At 51.5% G+C, this 17,575-nt stretch overlaps 1 protein-coding gene across 2 annotated transcripts in view; it reads right to left on the bottom strand.

Annotated features, from left to right (window-relative positions):
• Positions 1–17,575, bottom strand: part of Ptpa (protein phosphatase 2 phosphatase activator) — a 27,417-nt gene that overhangs the window by 286 nt on the left and 9,556 nt on the right. The window contains exons 2-7 of one of the 2 annotated variants that reach the window (XM_029536555.1): positions 16,886–16,983; positions 14,912–14,998; positions 11,249–11,374; positions 7,385–7,502; positions 5,514–5,738; positions 4,191–4,291 (exon numbers count right to left, since the gene is read on the bottom strand). In XM_029536555.1, the coding sequence (XP_029392415.1) occupies positions 4,191–4,291; positions 5,514–5,738; positions 7,385–7,502; positions 11,249–11,374; positions 14,912–14,998; positions 16,886–16,983 (755 nt within the window). Of the gene's footprint in view, positions 1–22; positions 94–4,190; positions 4,292–5,513; positions 5,739–7,384; positions 7,503–11,248; positions 11,375–14,911; positions 14,999–16,885; positions 16,984–17,575 lie in introns of those variants that run through there. The other variant, XM_029536556.1, reaches the window with a different exon arrangement.

Below are 17,575 nucleotides of genomic sequence, written 5' to 3'. Positions count from 1 at the left end.
GCGAATGAGGCCCTGGTTCACTTTAGACCAGGAGGGGACAGCACTGATGTTCCACAGCTGGTTGGAGTGTTCTGCAAAGGGGCCGGTCTTCATCTGGAAAAGAAGTCCAGGAACTAGAGAGGCAGGAACACACACATACACATACATACACACACACACACACACACACACACACACACACACACACGGCCTGTTGAAAAAACAGACCTTCTCTCCCCCACAGCCTCTGCTTACAACTCTGTCACACAGACAAAACAGAGGTTCCATTCCCAATGTCTATGCAACCCAGGTCCTGCAACCCAGGAAGAGACCATCTCTACCCTAAGAAAGTAGAATAGACAGCAACCAGGCTTCCTTCCACACTCTGTAGGTGCGTGGTCTGGATCTGCCCGGAGGACAGGAAAGGGGCTGTGGACAGGCCCCGATGGATCTGGTCCTCCGCACAGAGACAGAGGGAGGCTCCAGATCAGTACAGGAGGAAAGTTTGTTTAACAAGGCCAAGAGTAGGGCAGAGCCACCACAGCAACAAGACGAGCAGGCACATGGATAGTCAGTCCATCAGTGCTCAAACTCTGACTGCAGGAAGGCAGAGAAGCGCTATCGAAGTCCAGTGCAGTCCCGGGGCATCAGAGCCTCGGCCTGGGCACAGGGAAAGGGAAGCCTGTGAGTGCATCCTGCCAGCGAGTGCAAGGGCAGTCCATTTGTATTTACTAGCCATGCAGCTCGGCACACCCTCCTCCCTCCCTCCCTCCCCAGGTCACAGGCAGCATTTATGTGGCGACAGGGCTCGGCGTCCAGCCCCACACTACAGAGAAAGACTCTGAAAAGCTCAGTGAGCAGAGACTTGGACCTCAGTGAACGTAAGGTTCCAGAAGAGGCTATGCATGAAAGTGGGGGTGAGCTCGGGGCTAGTTTCAGGAGAAAGGATAGGCCCAACTAGTCTTCATAGAAGGACATCACAGGTCACTTTCCTGCTGTGGCTTCACCTGGTGGCCCACACTCCCCCAGGCATCTAGTTCAGTAAGGACAACATCTAGATTTTAATTAGAAATGCTGCTGGCGCACGCCTTTAATCCCAGCACTCGGGAGGCAGAGGCAGGTGGATTTCTGAGTTCGAGGCCAGCCTGGTTTACAGAGTGAGTTCCAGGACAGTCAGGGCTACACAGAGAAACCCTGTCTTGAAAAACCAAAAAAAACAAAACAAAACAAAACAAAAAAAAGCTGCCATTTTCCCATATCACCTCCCTCCCCTGGCAAAAATCACCAATGAGTCTGTATCAGTGGTCCCGCCCCAGTATTGAGGACAGGTTTCCAAAGCCTGCTGCTCCCTACATTTGTAGAGTCTTTCCTTGACCATGGGCACCAAAGTTTACAGTGCCCTCAGCTTCTGGGATTTATCCCGACACTCCTGCAGAGACTCCACCCTCAATCGCTCTACTTCCCCGCCCCAATTCTGCACACTGCAGAATCGAGGCTGGAGCCATGAAACAGGGTCCCCTACAGACCCCTGAGCGAATCACCAGCTGCTTTGTCTCACAGCAGGTGCTCCAGGCTGGCTCAGCAAGGACCCTGGGACAGATAAAGGGATGCAAGGACCCTGCCTGGGGGACCAGTCTCGCTCACTAGCAAGGGACATTCAAAATGGGCTGTCTGGCAGGCTGCAGAGCTAGAGGCAGGCCCAAGTTGTGTAGCTCAATTATGTCCCTAGAGAGGCCACCTCACCCTCAAGGCCTTCAGGGCCTCAGGTCCCAAGTCCTTCAGAAGGAGGTTCTGCGACTCAAGAGAAAGGAGAAAAAGAATGAGGGAGAAAAAGAAATTGGGGGTGAAAAGACACTGTCCCCCTCCAAAAAAAAAAAAAAAAAAAATCAGCTCATACTAGCCACAAAGGGAGAAGAGAAAGAGCGAGAACAAGCAAGCAACTGCAGTCCCGCAGTGACCCCAGGGGAATCGTGTGAGTCAGAGCAGCCATATTGAGCAGGAAATTACTCACAGACGCTGCGTTCCTGCCTCTCCACTCCCCAGAGAATCGGCCTTTTGTAAATGGTTCCTCTGTCAGTAACTGAGGGGGATGGGCAGGGTGGGGGAGGCTCAGCACAGCGCCTTCCTGTCAGCTCCTTCCCTTCCAGCTGAAATCTGACCCCTCCCTTCCCAAAACTCCAAATTTAGAAGCCAGATTGAAACTGAAATTCTTTTCCTGCCTGCCCTAGGCTCTTAAAGGCGCCAAGGCTACATTTCCTGAAGCAGTAGGAGCCCCGCAAGGTGGGCTTCCTCCGTTGTTATGTCCAGTACTAGCAAAGCGGTCCTGACACAGACCCAGCAAAGAGAAGTGGTTTCCTTCCCAACTTCCTTGGGTTTTGTTTGACCAGCAAAGCCTGTAGGTCTCCCTGAACACCCTGTAGGCGTCTGTGCCCTTTGGATGAGACTGCTCACTCACTGATGGGGGTTCTAAGTAAAAACTGCCACCTTCATCAAGTAGGTACCCACCTCTGTCTATCTGGGAACAGCAGCAGCAGCAGCTACAACTGCCCAACCCAGGCAGGCAGCACGCCCTTGCCACCACAGTGCCTAGCAACCAACCAGAGCTTGACTGACCCAAGAGCCTCGCAGAGAAGGTGCACAACAACCAAAGAGCTGCCCCTCCCACTTCCTAGCTGTTACTGAAGCCAACTGAGTTCAGTGCACTTTAGCGCCTCCTTGTGGTTATTTGGACTACCGTCTATGGGGTCCTCCATTCCAAACTTTGGGAAAGGTTTTGGGGTTTTATACCAGCCGAAACAAACACACGCACTAAATCTTAGCATGGATCCATCGATCTCCAGTCCCTGAAGCCCAGCCTGGCTCTCCTCCTTGTCAGAATTATTGACAGGGACGGAAGGGGCTTGGCCAGCTGCCAGGGGAAGCTGCAACAGCCTAGGCCTTGGCCTCAGGCAGCAAGAGCTGCAGAATCTGAGGCTCTTTCTTCCCCTTCAGTCCTAGCTCTCACCCCAGATCCTCCCCAGCCCTCGCTGCACGCTCAAGTCTTTCAAGGCAGTGAGCCAGGCTGCCCCCAGTCCTTCTGACCTTGAGCCTGCCACACTGCTGAAGGCAGCATATCTCCAAGAACCAAGTAGTGGCTGCCCAGCCGTCAGTCCCCGCTCCATTTGCTGACTTGGAAAAAATGTGTCATTCCCCTCTGGCCCCTGGAGCTTGGCACAACCCTGAGGCAAATGCTGACCAGAAGGAACCTAGAGTCAAGGCTGCTAAGCAGGCTTTTCCCTGCTCAAAGGCTTACAAGAGGGAGCCAAGAGAGTAGCATCCAGTCTGGAGACCACGTGTAATTCCACAGGGCAAACATGCAGGGGGCGCAGAAAGAGAAGCCAGGACTGTGTGAACTTGGGGTGAGACTTGATAGGTATAGGCAGAGAATGACAAGTTCTAATACCTCCCAGAAGCAAGGCCCTGAGACTCTGGGTCCCTTGATGAGCTCCTGGCTCTTGGCCACAAGATTCTGAGAGGGAAAGCTGACATGGGCCCAGAGCCAAGAGTTTTCAGAGTCCGGGGGCCACCTTGGGGAGTGTTCCAGCGCTATACTATAGGGAATCCTGCCTCGGTGAGACAAGAGCTTCCAGTTAGGGAATGTGCTGAGTAGTATGGGCCCAGTGACTGCCACCACAGGTGACACTGGAGCCAGTGACTGCCATCACAGGTGACACTGGAGCCAGTGACTGCCACCACAGGTGACAATGGAGCCAGTGACTGCCACCACAGGTGACGTCGGGCCCAGTGACTGCCAGCACAGGCTGCTTGTTTTCACCTCTCACTCTGCTGAGGTAGAGACAGATTACTCCCAGCACTGCAGCTCCTCTAGGGATTTCAGCCTGAGTCCATAACCTCTAACTTCACTGCACCCCAACACACTGTATGGCACCCTCTTAGGCCTGCTGCTGGGTCACGAAGTCTAACTAACAACTACAGTTTAAACTCAGCCCAAGAGCCCCACGGGAGCTGAGTACGGTGGCTTGTTTCCTAATCCCAAGCAGTCAGGAGGCCGAGGCAGGAAGACTGTCATGAATTTAAGGCCAGCTTGGGCAGCAGGGTGAAGATTCAAGCCTAACCCTGAAAGAACCCTCCTGGTTCTGGAAGAAGGCTGGTGACTGGGCAAGAGGGCCCAGCTGCCAAGGTTGCCTAACAGAGGCTGGCATGGCTCTCACCTCAGTGATGAACAGGATGCACTGGAGGAACATGTAGTCCTTGTGGTTCTCACTCACCGCCTTCTCATCCACGAAATGTCTGGGCTCCAGGTGGGGGTGGTCTGGGAACAGTAGAGGCCCGGGCTTCAGAATAACCCTGGCCCAGCCTGAGCACAAGGTGCCCACCTCAGGTAATTTACAATCATTGAGATGGCATGCTAGCACAGAGCTATGCTAAGAGTCCCTGCTTAGTGCACAAAGATCATAATGGGACTGAGAAATTCTTGTCACCTAGCGAGGCGCTCGCTCATTGTACAGTTAGCCACCATGCATGTACCCATGGTGATAAGGGTACACATACACCTGATGAGCTACCAGTCAGCAGAGATGACAAACACACCTGAGCATCCCGTAACCATGACAACAGTTCTGCTCCCGGTTTGTCGGCAGCGCCAGCCTCTGCTGCTTAAGCACAATTATGGAGTGTACACCTCAGCCGGGTGTGCTGATATACACCTTTACTCCCAGCATACACAGATAGGTGAGTTCCAGGCTAGCCAGGAAAAAGGAAAGTCCCCCTAGTGGAGCTAACCACACATTCGCTGTGTCAGAAAGCCATCGTGCTGTGGAAGCACACCCCACTGTGCTATGGTATCCTCCTGCAGTCTCTAAGAAGACTGTGGTGAGAGTGGCTAGGAAGGCAAACTCTCAGCTATTGATTAGGTATCTGTGAGTACTAGTTAGCAGCAGTTCACTCTTCACAGAACTAAAGTGACCAGCAACCCTGTGCAATGGCAGATGCCCAGATGCTGATCATGCCTGGATAACCCTCTTCAAAGTAAGGAGCAGACAGAGCAGACCCGGGAAGCACACAGGAATCAGCACTTGGCGGCGACTCGCCTGAACCCCGCAGAGTTCCATCCTAACTCAATGACACTGATGATCACAAATCACAAGAGGCCCTAGTTTTCACCGTCAAGCCTGCAGTTGCTGCCAGGAGCAGGAGCCGGATACACTCACCTGTCTATCCTGCAGCAGGCCATGCACTCACCTGTCTATCCTGCAGCAGGCCATGCACTCACCTGTCTATCCTGCAGCAGGCCATGTGGCCCTGGCTCCTGTTCCCCCCCTTCCCGCTCTCTCGGTGGCATCCCACCATTACCTCCTCTAGCTGGCCACACTGGCTCAAAGCATTAGGTCCACAGCACACAACCTCCATCACTAGCTGGGCTAAGCCGGTCTAATGTCCCGCTCTACAAGCTGTCATTGTGTGTCCCAGGCAGGAGGAGGGGACACAGCTGCACCCACTGGGTACGAGGTGGAGGTGTAACCATTCCCTAGTACCTATGAGCTGTGAGCTGCCCCAGATGAAGGGCAGGAACTGGAAGTCATCCAGACCCCATACGCCCTGGCTGCCTGCAGGCTCCATCCTGTATGTCTTCTGCAACTTCCGCATGACCTCAAGATACCTATCAAACACCTTGAAGACAATAGCCACCTGGTCGTCCACACGGAGCACCCCAATCTTGCAGAGACAGCAGAGGAAAGCAGCAAAGGCGGCCTCGTGCCCTGGGGAGGGAAACGGCCCAAGCTGACATCTTCCAGAGCCGCCACCCCAGCTCCCTTGAGTGGGAAGGCCCGTGCTGAGGTAGAGACCTCCTCCCAGTCCAGAAGCCCTGAGCCTTTCAACAAGCACAAGCACTGGCACTCTTCCTGAGAGGCCTGATGGCGACTTCGTGCACAGGCACCTGCACCTTACTTTATGGGTTTGACCAATCAGAAACCCCAGCTTATTGAGCACCTACTATTTGGGCAGACACTGTCCATGCTGGATCCCAGGAACAAATGAGTCCTTGCCTCAAAGAGTTCATGATCAGTCAGAGACCACAGACATTAAATATTAAATATACAGGTACTATTTTGAGATTAGCTTTTTGGGAGACAAGTGGGTAACTGCGGCACATCCTAGGGGAACCCTAATTTCAGAGTTCAAGGTTTTCCCTTAAGGAAAAGATGTTTAAAATGAAAGAGGAACGGGAGATGGCCAGAAAAGGGAGAGTAGGAAATCATTTTAGCCACAGAAGCGACGGCACACAAAGGCCCGTGGTAAGCAGTCAGTGTGTCCTAGCAGAGGGCACACAAGGCGGCTCCGACCAGAGGGATGTGAGCGGCCATGCTAAGAGCTTGCACGAGTACTGATGACAGATCACGAGGGAAGAGGACCCTCCTCTCCTAGTCACGCCCACCAGCAGTCAGCTCTACACAAAGCATTGGCCAGACCCTGGACCCTGCTCCTTATGTGGTGAGACATCTGGAGGGAGGTGCAGCCAGGTGTTTCAAGTGACTTCTGCAGACCAGACAGTTGCCAGATATGGATGTATACATGTTCAATTATGGTCACCTATAAATTTTCGAATGACAGCCAGGGTACCCCCATGCCCCAGAAATCTTTTCCTAGTTGGGTGTTAATCCAAGCTCCCCATATCCCAGGGTCTCAGAACTGTGGTCAGCAGCAAGAGGCACAGAGGACAAAGTTCTCCAAGGCCCTGCCTCCCGGGAAGCCTTCCCAGGGCCTGCTCTGACACGCATGCTCCCTCTAGCTCTCCTTCCCCAGCCAGGCGGGACAGCACAGCTCTCAAATGCCTACTTTAGGGAAAAGAGGAAAGGAAGCCCTTATCACAAAGGTCTCCTGGGCTATCTCAACCTAGAGACCATGTCTCTTTAAAGTCCCTGCAACAGCTTAACCAAAATGGATGACAGAGCCAAGGATCATCAGCACAAAGAAAATGGATGAGAGACAAGAGAGGTAAGGAGAGAGTGGACTATCAAAGGTTTTTCTTCTCTAGGCATCTGCCCTTAGTAAGTGCTCAATAAACTATCTCTAGAGTGATGAGGCATCTAAATAGAAGCCAGCTTCACCAAGAACCGGAAATCAACTCTCAGCAGGTGTCGTGCCTGTGGCAATAGCGCCACCTGGTGGCATAAGATAGAGTGAGCGGTCACTATCCCTCCCAACAACACTGCTGAAACCCATACACACCCACACCCATCTTCACACACACACACACACACACACACACACACACACACACACACACACACCCCTCTCTTACGGGGCCTGACAAACTGTTGCTTCCTCAGAGACCCCCAAGACTGTGTGGAGGATGGAGGGATCAGCAAGGCCCCAGTGCCCCAGAGCCCTCAGCAGCAGATACCTGTGCCATAGTCAATTCGTGTGGAGTTCCCCACCGCCTCCTTCAGGTAAACTGCCACTTCAGGCACAGCAGCAGCCAGGTGGGTGGGGACCACTGTGGCCACCAAGTTTTCTGCTTCCTGATAACATAAGAGACACACAGTGGTGGCAGCAGATTAGGCAGCAGCTGGGTAAGCAGGCAGCCACTGGGAAGCACCTGCCTGGGGACTAGAAAACGGGAGGGAACTCCTGGGGAGCAAGATAAGGCATCAAGGCTCCCAAAGGTCTACAGAGATTATGGGATGTCCAGCTTATTATCCCCATAGTTGCTGGGTCCACTCCCAGGGCAGTAAGCATGCAGGCTAGTCTGCCATGACCTGCACCAGAAGGTTCCAAACAGCATTACTTACACTAGTCAAAACGTACAAACTCAACAACAATGTCCCAAAGTAGCAGAATAAATACACCGCACAGAGTTCTGCAACACAATACTACACAACAAAGAAAAAGATCCGTCCCAAGTGACAGCATGGTGAACCTGACTGATATAAGGTCAAGTACAGGAGGCTACCCAAACATGAACGTCAAAGCATACAAATAAAATCAATGTCTGGAACAGTAATCGAGAGAGGCTGGGACAGCAGCGTTCCCGAGCGTGCAGGGCCTGTCTGCCAGAGGGCGGGGTGCCCTGCAGCTTGCTTGGGTGGTAGGCGCCCTGCAAACACAGACCCCAGGCTGCTGCGGCTTGCTTGGCTACTGCTTTCTTCCAAGTTCTGACTTCTAACTAAAGTCTATCTTCTGAGACTCCAAGGCCACGCACGTACCAGCAGAGTGCAGCGGCGGGGCCCGGAGGCTGCGCCCTCCCAGACAGTGGGGTGCTCACGGGGTGACAGGTTAGTAAGCAGCGTCTCTCCAACTGGGGCTGGAGGAATCGCCACCACAGGCCTTGCCAAGACTAAAACCTTGGGGGCAGAGTCTCACAGCACCCACTCTCCTCGGCCCTCAAAAGCACGGGCTGGGGGGCGGGTGGCACAGGACACAGACTTTATGCTGTTCATCAGAAACCCATTTAGTGGGAGGCAGAGGCCGGCGGATTTCTGAGTTCGAGGCCAGTCTGGTCTACAGAGTGAGTTCCAAGACAGCCAGCAGCCAGGGCTATACAGAGAAACCCTGCCTCGAAAAACCAAAAGCCATTCAAAAGCATGCACATCTGTGAGTCCACAGTGTTTCTGACAGTTTCTCCTCTGCTGCAGCATGTCAGTACAGCCTCGGTTCTGAGCATACCACACGCACCTCTGTACATGCATGCTGTCATGTGTGCCATTATGCTACACAGTACCAACGAACCCTGACTGCCGCACAGGCTCAGAGGCTGGGACTCTGGTCAGTTATGAACTGCAGGGCTTTCTCTACACAAGGTGTTCTCTAACAGAAACAGAATGGCTTAACTACAGAAAGCAAGGACTTCTCATGTCCCTGCCGCCACGTTAATGTATCTCTAGATTGTATTGGGATGTCTGACTTGTTTTATTTTATAAACATGTGCATGTTTTATCACATGCATGCAAGTACCCTTGGAGTCCACAGAGGCTGTTGGAGCCACTGGAGCTGCAGTTACAGGGAGCTGTAAGCACTCAGCACTGGGCCCTGGGAACTGAAGTCAGGCTTGCTCTAAGGGTAGCCCATGCATGGCTGGGCACAGTGACACAGGCCTTTAACTCCAATACTCAGGAGGCAGAGAAAGGAGGATCTCTGAGGGCAACCTACAGAGCAAGTTCCAGGATAACCAGGATGAACTAAATAGAAAGACTGTCTCGAAAAACAGTAGCATGTGCTCCTAACTGCTGAGCTATCTCTCCAGCCCCAGAGGATATTTGATTTTTTAAAAACTTTGATTTGAGTCACCAACCTGAGTTCAAAAAAATAAAACCAAAATCAAAATGAAGAATGGATTCTGGGAGTAAACCAGAATTTCTAATGATGTCAGTCTGAGTCTCTGCTGCTACAATGAACACCATGACTAAAAGAACAACAGGTTTCAGGAGTGGGGTGTTCAATCGATGGACTGGACCATGTTTTGTTGGAGACTGGGAAAGTGTTTGGAACTTGAGCAGAAAAAGACATTAAGTCTTTAGAGCTTACTGGGCTGTTCTGTGGGAGCTTGAGTGAGTGTTGAAAAAAATGCAGACAGTGGAGGCCTGGCTTGTCAAGTTTACAGAGAAGCAGATTCTGTAGAGACTGTTCAAGGGATGGTCTCTGGTCAGCTGTCCTGAGCATCAATCCACTGTGATTAATAAGGGATCAGCACCGTAACAGACAGCTCTTCTGGGAAATACTTCATTCACCAGGGTCAGTAGACAGAAGCTGGGGTCCTGGGGGCAAGGCTGCATCTCACGCTGGAGCTGAACTTGGAAATGTGCAAGAGTCTCCACATGGTAAGGCATGAAGGAATCATGGAGGAAAGAAGCCGAGGATGACACCAAGTGGTAAGGTCACAGCCCCTGAAGCAAGCCAAGCTATGGGGGCCATTAGTGGGGAGGCAGCACCCATAGCAGTGGAAACCACAAGACAGCAGAAGGCGTGGTGTAGGGCCAGCCTGAGCCTACAAGACAAGCTGTGTGAGCTGCGGATGGCAGAGCAAGAAGCAGGGCTGCACAGGTCCTTTGGAGCTCAGGAGATCATGTGTGAAGTCAGGATGTTACAAGCCTAGTTTTTGCACTGTTGAATTTTGGCTCTGTTCTGATTTGATTTGATCAACACAACTCTATCTTAAACCTCTCCAGTTTTGAAATAAAGTATGTTACTCGGTTTTTGCTTTATAGGAGCCCAGCTAAAATTCAGCTTTTAAGGAGAACTGGGACTTTTGTTTTGTTTTGGTTTTGGTTTTTCAAGACAGGGTTTCTCTGTGTAGCCCTGGCTGTCCTGGAACTCACTTTGTTTGTAGAACTCAGAAATCCGCCTGCCTCTGCCTCCCAAGTGCTGGGATTAAAGGCGTGTACCACCACACCCGGGGAACTGGAACTTTTTTGTAAGGGTTAGAGTTATTTAAAGACTGGAACTTTCTCAAGTTATGCTGGTCTTTTTTGTTGTTATTTGTTTTGGTTTGTTAATATATAGCCCTGGCTGACACAGAACTTGTTACAGATCAGACTGGCCCCAAACTCACAAGAATCCTCACGCTTTTGCCATCCAAATATTGAGATTGAGTGTATACCACCACACCCACACTTTTTCATTTTTGTTTGTTTGTTTTCTCTGAGACAGTTTCTTTGTGTAGCCCTGGCTGTCCTGGAACTCACTCTGTAGACCAGGCTGGGCTCAAACTCACAGGGACTGATTGCCTGCCTCTGCCTCCCCTGTGCACCATCACCACCACCACTACCAGGCTTTTTTGTTCTTTTTCATAGTTGCATACTGCTCACAGATGGGTGGTCTAGAACAGTTAACTTGCCCTCTGATGATGGGGACCTGAATCATTTCCAGTCTGCTGCTAATAAAACTTAATAAGCAGCTTCACACAGGACACTGGGTAACCACACCCACTGTTCCCGGAAGACTGCCTGGAAGAGGGTGACTGTAATCCAGGTAAATAAAACTGCCATTCTGACAAATTTCTCACTTTGTTTGTTTGTTTGTTTGTTTTTTCTGAGACAGGGTTTCTCTGTGTAGCCTTGGCTGTCCTTGAACTCAGAAATCCGCCAGCCTCTGCCTCCCAAGAGCTAGGATTAAAGGCGTGCACCGCCACGCCCGGCAATTTCTCGCTTTTATGCTTGGAAGCTAGGCGGCCCGCCTAGAGCACAGACCTTGCCCCGTCTGGCCCAGGCCGGCCCTGCCCTGTCCAGCCCAGCCCAGCCCGGCCCAGCCCGGCCCAGACAGTCAGTCTCACCTGATCCAGTTTGGCATACCAGGTCCTGTAGGCTTTGTTCCCAAATCGGGAAGGCTGGTCCACTGGCGGGGTTTCATCAATCCACCTATCCAGTGTATCAAGAAGTGCCACCAGCTTCTCGATGGCCTGTGAAGGTGCGACAGAGGAACCACACACCACGCTTATTAATAGCCTTGCTAGAGCCACAGAAGGAAGTCCCCCAGGCTGGCAGTTCTCCTAGCTATTCCCCCTCATTCCCAACTGTCCAGAATAAGAAGGAGGGTCAGGGAGCAACGTTCCCTTCGAGAAGAAATCACACTTGGTTAACAGGAGAGTCGTGGGTAGTTCCAACTGATTCTTCAGTCAGCCTACTAGATAGGCACAAACACCAGCCCCAATCTTTGTCAAGGCAGTTACAATTGAAGATCTTTACTGACCAACACAGACACATGACCGGAAGAGATAAAAAGGCAGTGCGGTGCTTCCATTCTTTGCTGGCTAGTTTGATGTCAATGCAGCTGGAGTCATGTGAGAAGAGGGCACCTTAACTGAGAAAACACCCCAGTAGACTGGCCTGTGGGCAAGCCTGGGGTACATTTTCTTGATTTGATGATTGATACGGGAGGGTCCAATTTACCGTGGATGGTGCTAACCCTGGACAGGTGGTCCTGGGTTCTACAAGAAACGGGGAGCAAGCTGGTGAGTAGCACTTTGCCATGGCCTCTGCTTGAGTTCCTGTCCTGACTTCCCTCAGGGATAAACTGCGACCTAAGGATTCTAAGTTGAAGTAAAACTCTTCCTCTCCCAAGCTGCTTTATCACAGCACTTAGAAACACCGAGTAAGGGCTGGAGAGATGGCTCAGCGGGTAAGAGCACCCGACTGCTCTTCCGAAGGTCCCGAGTTCAAACCCCAGCAACCACATGGTGGCTCATAACCATCCCTAACAAGATCTGACGCCCTCTTCTGGAGTGTCTGAAGTCAGCTACAGTGTACTTACATATAATAAATAAACAAATCTTAAATAAATAAATGTTTAAAAAAAACAAACAAACAAGAAACACTGAGTAAGGAAATCTTCACTATCGCTATGACCATTTCAAACACTGTAGAAAGACCCTTCTGTGTGCCTCTCTGAGGACGTTCGGAGCTGGGCTGACTGAATGTGGGCGCTTCCTGTATCTGTGCTCCCAGGCTCAACGGAAAGGATGAGAGAGCGAGCTGAGCGCCAGCCTTCGTCCTCTGCTTCCTGACCAAGAAGCCTCACAGCCTTCAGCCTGCCACGCCCTCACGCCCTCGCCATGATGAATTGCCGGAACAGACCCGCTCCATGCCTTCTCCGCCATGCTGACCCGCCCGCTCCGTTAAGCTGCTTCCTGTCAGGTCCTGATCACAGCAACAAGACACAACCTAATCCAGCCATACAGTAATCCTAACCTCTAAAAATCAGCACCGTCTACATCTCAGCGGCCTGGCTGGCTTTCTCTAGTGTCCTCTACTGCTCAGCATTGTAAGAACTCTACAGGAAGGCAGGCCTGGCTCCAGTCCTCCATTAGAACAGCACTGAGCTGCATGGAGATTTGGGCTTCTGTTTCTTCATCCCAAATGTGAGGGCAAGGATCTATATATACCTTCTGAGGCACAAGAGCCTGTCACAGGGCGATGGGACATACTTATGCCTGCAGACCCTGAATGTCCAGGCTAGCTTCAAACTTCACCACTGCAGACAATGCTGGGTCACAATTCTGCAACAGCATCTTGGTACAAATCTGGGGTTGTCTGTATTAAACTTAGAGGACTGGCAGCCTAAGACCCCATCCCTCCATGCCATCCCCACAAACAGCACCAGGAAGTGAAGCCGGAGTCACAGGTGTGGGAGGGAGGCATGTCTGCTCTTATTTACAGGTCAGGGATCTATCCAGAGACACAAGTCAGTGAGGTAGCTAGGACGCTCCCTCCAAGTGCGGGTGTGGCTCAGAGAAACAGGCCAGGAAGCCTTGGGAAAAAAACTGGAGAGATGCAGATGTGGTTCTGTGGTAGAGCTCTTGCCTTAGCATGTGCAAAGGGCTGGGCTCTATCCCTAACACCAAAAAAAAAAAAAAAGGACGAGGATGAGGAGAGGAGGAGGAAGACGATGATGATGATGATGACGACGACGACAACAACAACGAGGACAAAGCAAACCTTCTCAGTGTAAAACATGGTATGACCCTGCCAAAAGAACAGCCCTGCAGGCAAGCAGCCCTGGTCGGTGAGGATAACTCTCAAGGAGCCTTGGGAGCAACTGAGGCTCCAGAGGGATTGGTAGCTCAGTACTCAGGGGTAATTATGGCATTCTCCTTTTTTTAGAATTATTTATATATATGATGAGTACACTGTCGCTGTCATCAGACACACCAGAAGAGGGCATCGGATCCCATTACAGGTGGTTGTGAGCCACCATGTGGTTGCTGGGATTTGAACTCAGGCCCTCTGGAAGAGCAGTCGGTGCTCTAACCGCTGAGCCCTCTCTCCAGCCCCCTGACATTCTCCTTAACTAGCTCCCCCCTGACGTCCCCAGCACACTGGGCACTGTTGAGCTCAGCCAACCTATGTCCAAAACCACAGCCCAAGAAGAGCAAGCCCAAGGAGTCACTTGTGTGGGCTTGCTCTCAAGGGACAGCTGTCTGTCCCCAGTACAGCCCTAAATCCCATCTCATATAAAGAACTGGGTTATGTCACCCAGAAGCTAACAGGCCATAAGTGACTGTCCTGGGACCTGGTATGAGCGTAAAAAAGGACAAGCTCAGGCTGGGACAGATGAAGAAACTAGGCCAGGACCTTACTCAACAGCCCAGCTGTACCCAGAGGGCAGAGAGCCAAAGTCCCAAGACATAAGAGACTCAGGGTGGCTCTGGGCCAACTGGGACATGAACCCAAGAGGCCACTAGAGGCCTGGGACCTACTTCTGGGAGATGGCACTGGAACAGCATGCAGAATGGAAGACTATTCCTGCCAATGATAGAAGTCCCCTGTCCCCTAGCTCATGTCTTTCCTGCATAAGCAAGTTATCTCTAAAACAACCAGAGCACCTATTACACAGGAGGAACCCAAAGCAAGAGCCTGCCTGTGCTACCTGCTCAGCACTGCTACTCGGAATGAAGCCTGAGGAAATAGGGTCTACAGATTTCATTGTTGGATGCCCAGGGACGCAGCTGCAAAGTCAGGACTGTTTAAACAAATGAGGGCCTCTCTCATAGGGTGTACCAACTATGCCAACAGACAATAGGTGCGTATGCACACGGTTACTGGGGTTGCCCTGGGCAGCTGTGGTACTGAATTTTGAACTCAGGGCCCAATGCGTGCCCCACAAACTCATCTCCCTCCTTGCTTTTCTTCCAGCACTGGACACAGAACCCAGGGCTGTGCGTATGCTAACCAAGTGCCTGGCCACTAAGTCACAGCTCCAGCCCCTTTTGTCACGTTAATTTCAAGTTTAATAAAAATACCAATTAGAAAAAATACAGATTATAAAACTGCATATTTGCCTGGATTTCAGTTATAAATATTATTTTATTCACAGATTTAAAACATTAGGACTACAGGCCACAAATGCTAACTGTACCGTCCTGGGGCAAGCTACTGTCGGCACTGCCCGCTGTGATCAGCCTGCTCCGCTCTGTAGCAGGCTCCCCGCCTGTGCCTACCTCAGAGACTTTGTAGTCGAAGGTCAGCTTCTTGCCCTTCACACCTTCATTGAGGGTAAGGATAAAGCCAATGTAGTCAGCATATGCCTAGCAAAACCAGGGAGGACAGGAAGACGGTGTCAGATCTCATCTGCTCCAGCGCCACCCAAGCTCCCCCCGGCTCCTGCTCCCGAGCTAGCACCAGAAGGAGACAGAGTACCGAAAGCACACATCCTTCCCCATCAACAAAGCCAGCAATGCAGTGATCACAAGACCCCAACCTGCAGCCTAGGCCCTGGGTGCTCACAGTGGCTGCTGGCATTTTCTTAAGACAGCCCCGTGGGACCCTGCTGTTGCCACTTTACTAACACAGAGGCTAGGACTTCAAGGGAGGAGGTCATGTGCTCATGGTTTTCCATAGCCAAGGGTTCATGAGACATGGAGCTAGGACCCTGCTAGCCTACCTCAACAGCTGAGTAGCCAGATATCTGTCTGACTAGTACCCAGACAGTACCAGCAGGAGTTCAAGGAGTGCCCCCACCACTCCCTTCCCCAGATCGTCTTCCAGCTAGGTCCCAGGTCAGGAGGGCAGCTTTAGTGCAGAACCTCTGCTTCCAGCAGGGGCTTTTTCCTGCCTACTGACAGGTCTCCTGGCCTACCAGTCCCACTTCCAACTGCACTTTCTTCCTGTTGGGCTGCAGGTTACCCTAGCACAGGGAGGAAAACCCACAGGGATGCAGGCCCCCAGGGAAGCAGTTTCTGAGAGCAAGTGCCTCCATTCCATCTTGTGTCTTCATTTCTTCTCTCTCATCTTCTTCCTCCTCATCCAGTCTACGGGGTGCTGGAGCACCCATGAAGAACCATGAAAGCAGACATTTGGCATCTAGGGGGGCTGAGTTACACCACTGGACCTTCCTACCAGCCTATGGGACGGCCTCCAGCAGGCCAAGGGGATCAAGTACAGACATTTTCCCACATAAGCCAGGCCCAGACCCTTGTCCAGAGCAGAGCCACTGCGTATAAAAGTGTGCCATTGAGTGTAAAAGGTGTGTCACAGCCAAAATAGATAGAGCTAGATAAGGAACAGCTCTCAGATAGGAAGGTATAGTGTCTGGTGACATTTAGTGGGTAGAGCTTACCATTCAAGGACTGCCCCCTACAAGACTCAACTATTCCCAAATGTCAACAGTGCTGAGAGCGAGAAGCTCAGAGATGATGAAAGGGCTCTACCCACACAGCCTTTGAGCAGCCAAAGAGACTAAGGAGCTTCACCTGGTGACTACTCAGAAAAGGTCCTGAGAGCCATCTGCAAATGTCAGAGGGCAGGCTTGTGAAAGAGGGAGGGATAGGCTCCTGTGACTCTTCCTACTCAATGAAGTAAGGCGTATGGCTGGGGCACAGGCAATCTGTCACACAAGCCCTTGTGCAAATGACATTCTCCGTGACACCTGCAGACCTAGCATTAGTGCCTGGCTAGAGCTGGGCTCAAGTCCCTTCCTAAGAACTCAAAGTGGTCTTTCTTTTCCTCAGTTCCGGACTGTGAGCTAAATTGTTTTCTTCTGGCTGCCATCTGGGCTGGGCAGCAGGGAAAGGCAGCCCACCCCCCAGGACACTGGAACTCAACTCCTGCCTATTATTAGTGCGGTCACGTTCCTGGCCAAGGTGTCCACAAGCTAGCCTCTTCTCCCTCTGCTGCACTGGCTCTTACAATTGTAGAGACTCGTGTGTATCCGGTATAACATTAAAGGAGCAATAAAGGATTTAGGCGGAGTGGGATGTACCGGTCACACCTTCCTGATATGGCAACCATACGCAGTGCCTGGGAAGGAGTGGGACAACCAGCTACCCCATTATCCCCCGTAGGACTGACGGCTCAGGTGCCAAGAGCAGGTAAGGCCGGGGCCATATAAGCCTGGCCTGTCTGGAAAGTCATTGACTGAAAGGCCTTGGATTTTCACCCCTGCTCCAACCATCAGGGGCAGGGGCCACTCATACCTGAGAGCGCTTCCATTTGCCCATATCTGGAACTGTGTGGATCTCCTTTTTTGGAATGATAAAGTTCTGAGTAGCTGAAGGGGTCTCTTCTGAAGAATCTTGACGAAGAAAATGAAAAGGCAGACAGGTAAATAATTCCTCCCTCCAGACCCTCCCTGCTTTTTTGGAGGCAGGGTCTATGTAGCCCTGGCTGGCCTTGAATTCAGAGAGCTCTGCCTGTCTCTACCTCTCAAGTGCTGGGATCAAGGAGTGGGACACCATACACAACGCTCGTGCTCACTCGCGTGCTCGCTCTCTCTCTTTCACACACACACACACACACACACACACACACACACACACACCGACAAGGTTTTTCTGTGTAGCCACTGGCTGTCTTGGAACTCACGGTGTAGACCAGGCTGTAGACATGGAACTCAGAGATCTGCCTGTCTCTGCCTTCTGAGTGCTGGGATTAAAGGTGTGCACCTCTACGTGTTGCGTGAAATATTAAAAGACACCATCTCACACTAGCACTGGCTAGTCTCTGGCCCGGCGGTCTTACCGCCTCCATGGCTAGCCCCATGTAGCAACCGCACATCTAGTGGTTCTCTTGTTTTGGATTATAACCCAGTAAAATCAAAATTCTAGATGACCAAAAAAAAAAAAAAAAAAAAAAAAAAAAAAAAAAAAAAAAAAAAATTCTAGATG

This window comes from Mus pahari, chromosome 3, assembly GCF_900095145.1.
Source record: "Mus pahari chromosome 3, PAHARI_EIJ_v1.1, whole genome shotgun sequence".
NCBI lineage: Eukaryota > Metazoa > Chordata > Mammalia > Rodentia > Muridae > Mus > Mus pahari.
Note: the sequence above shows the minus strand (reverse complement) of the source record. Positions and strands in the feature narration are given on the sequence as shown.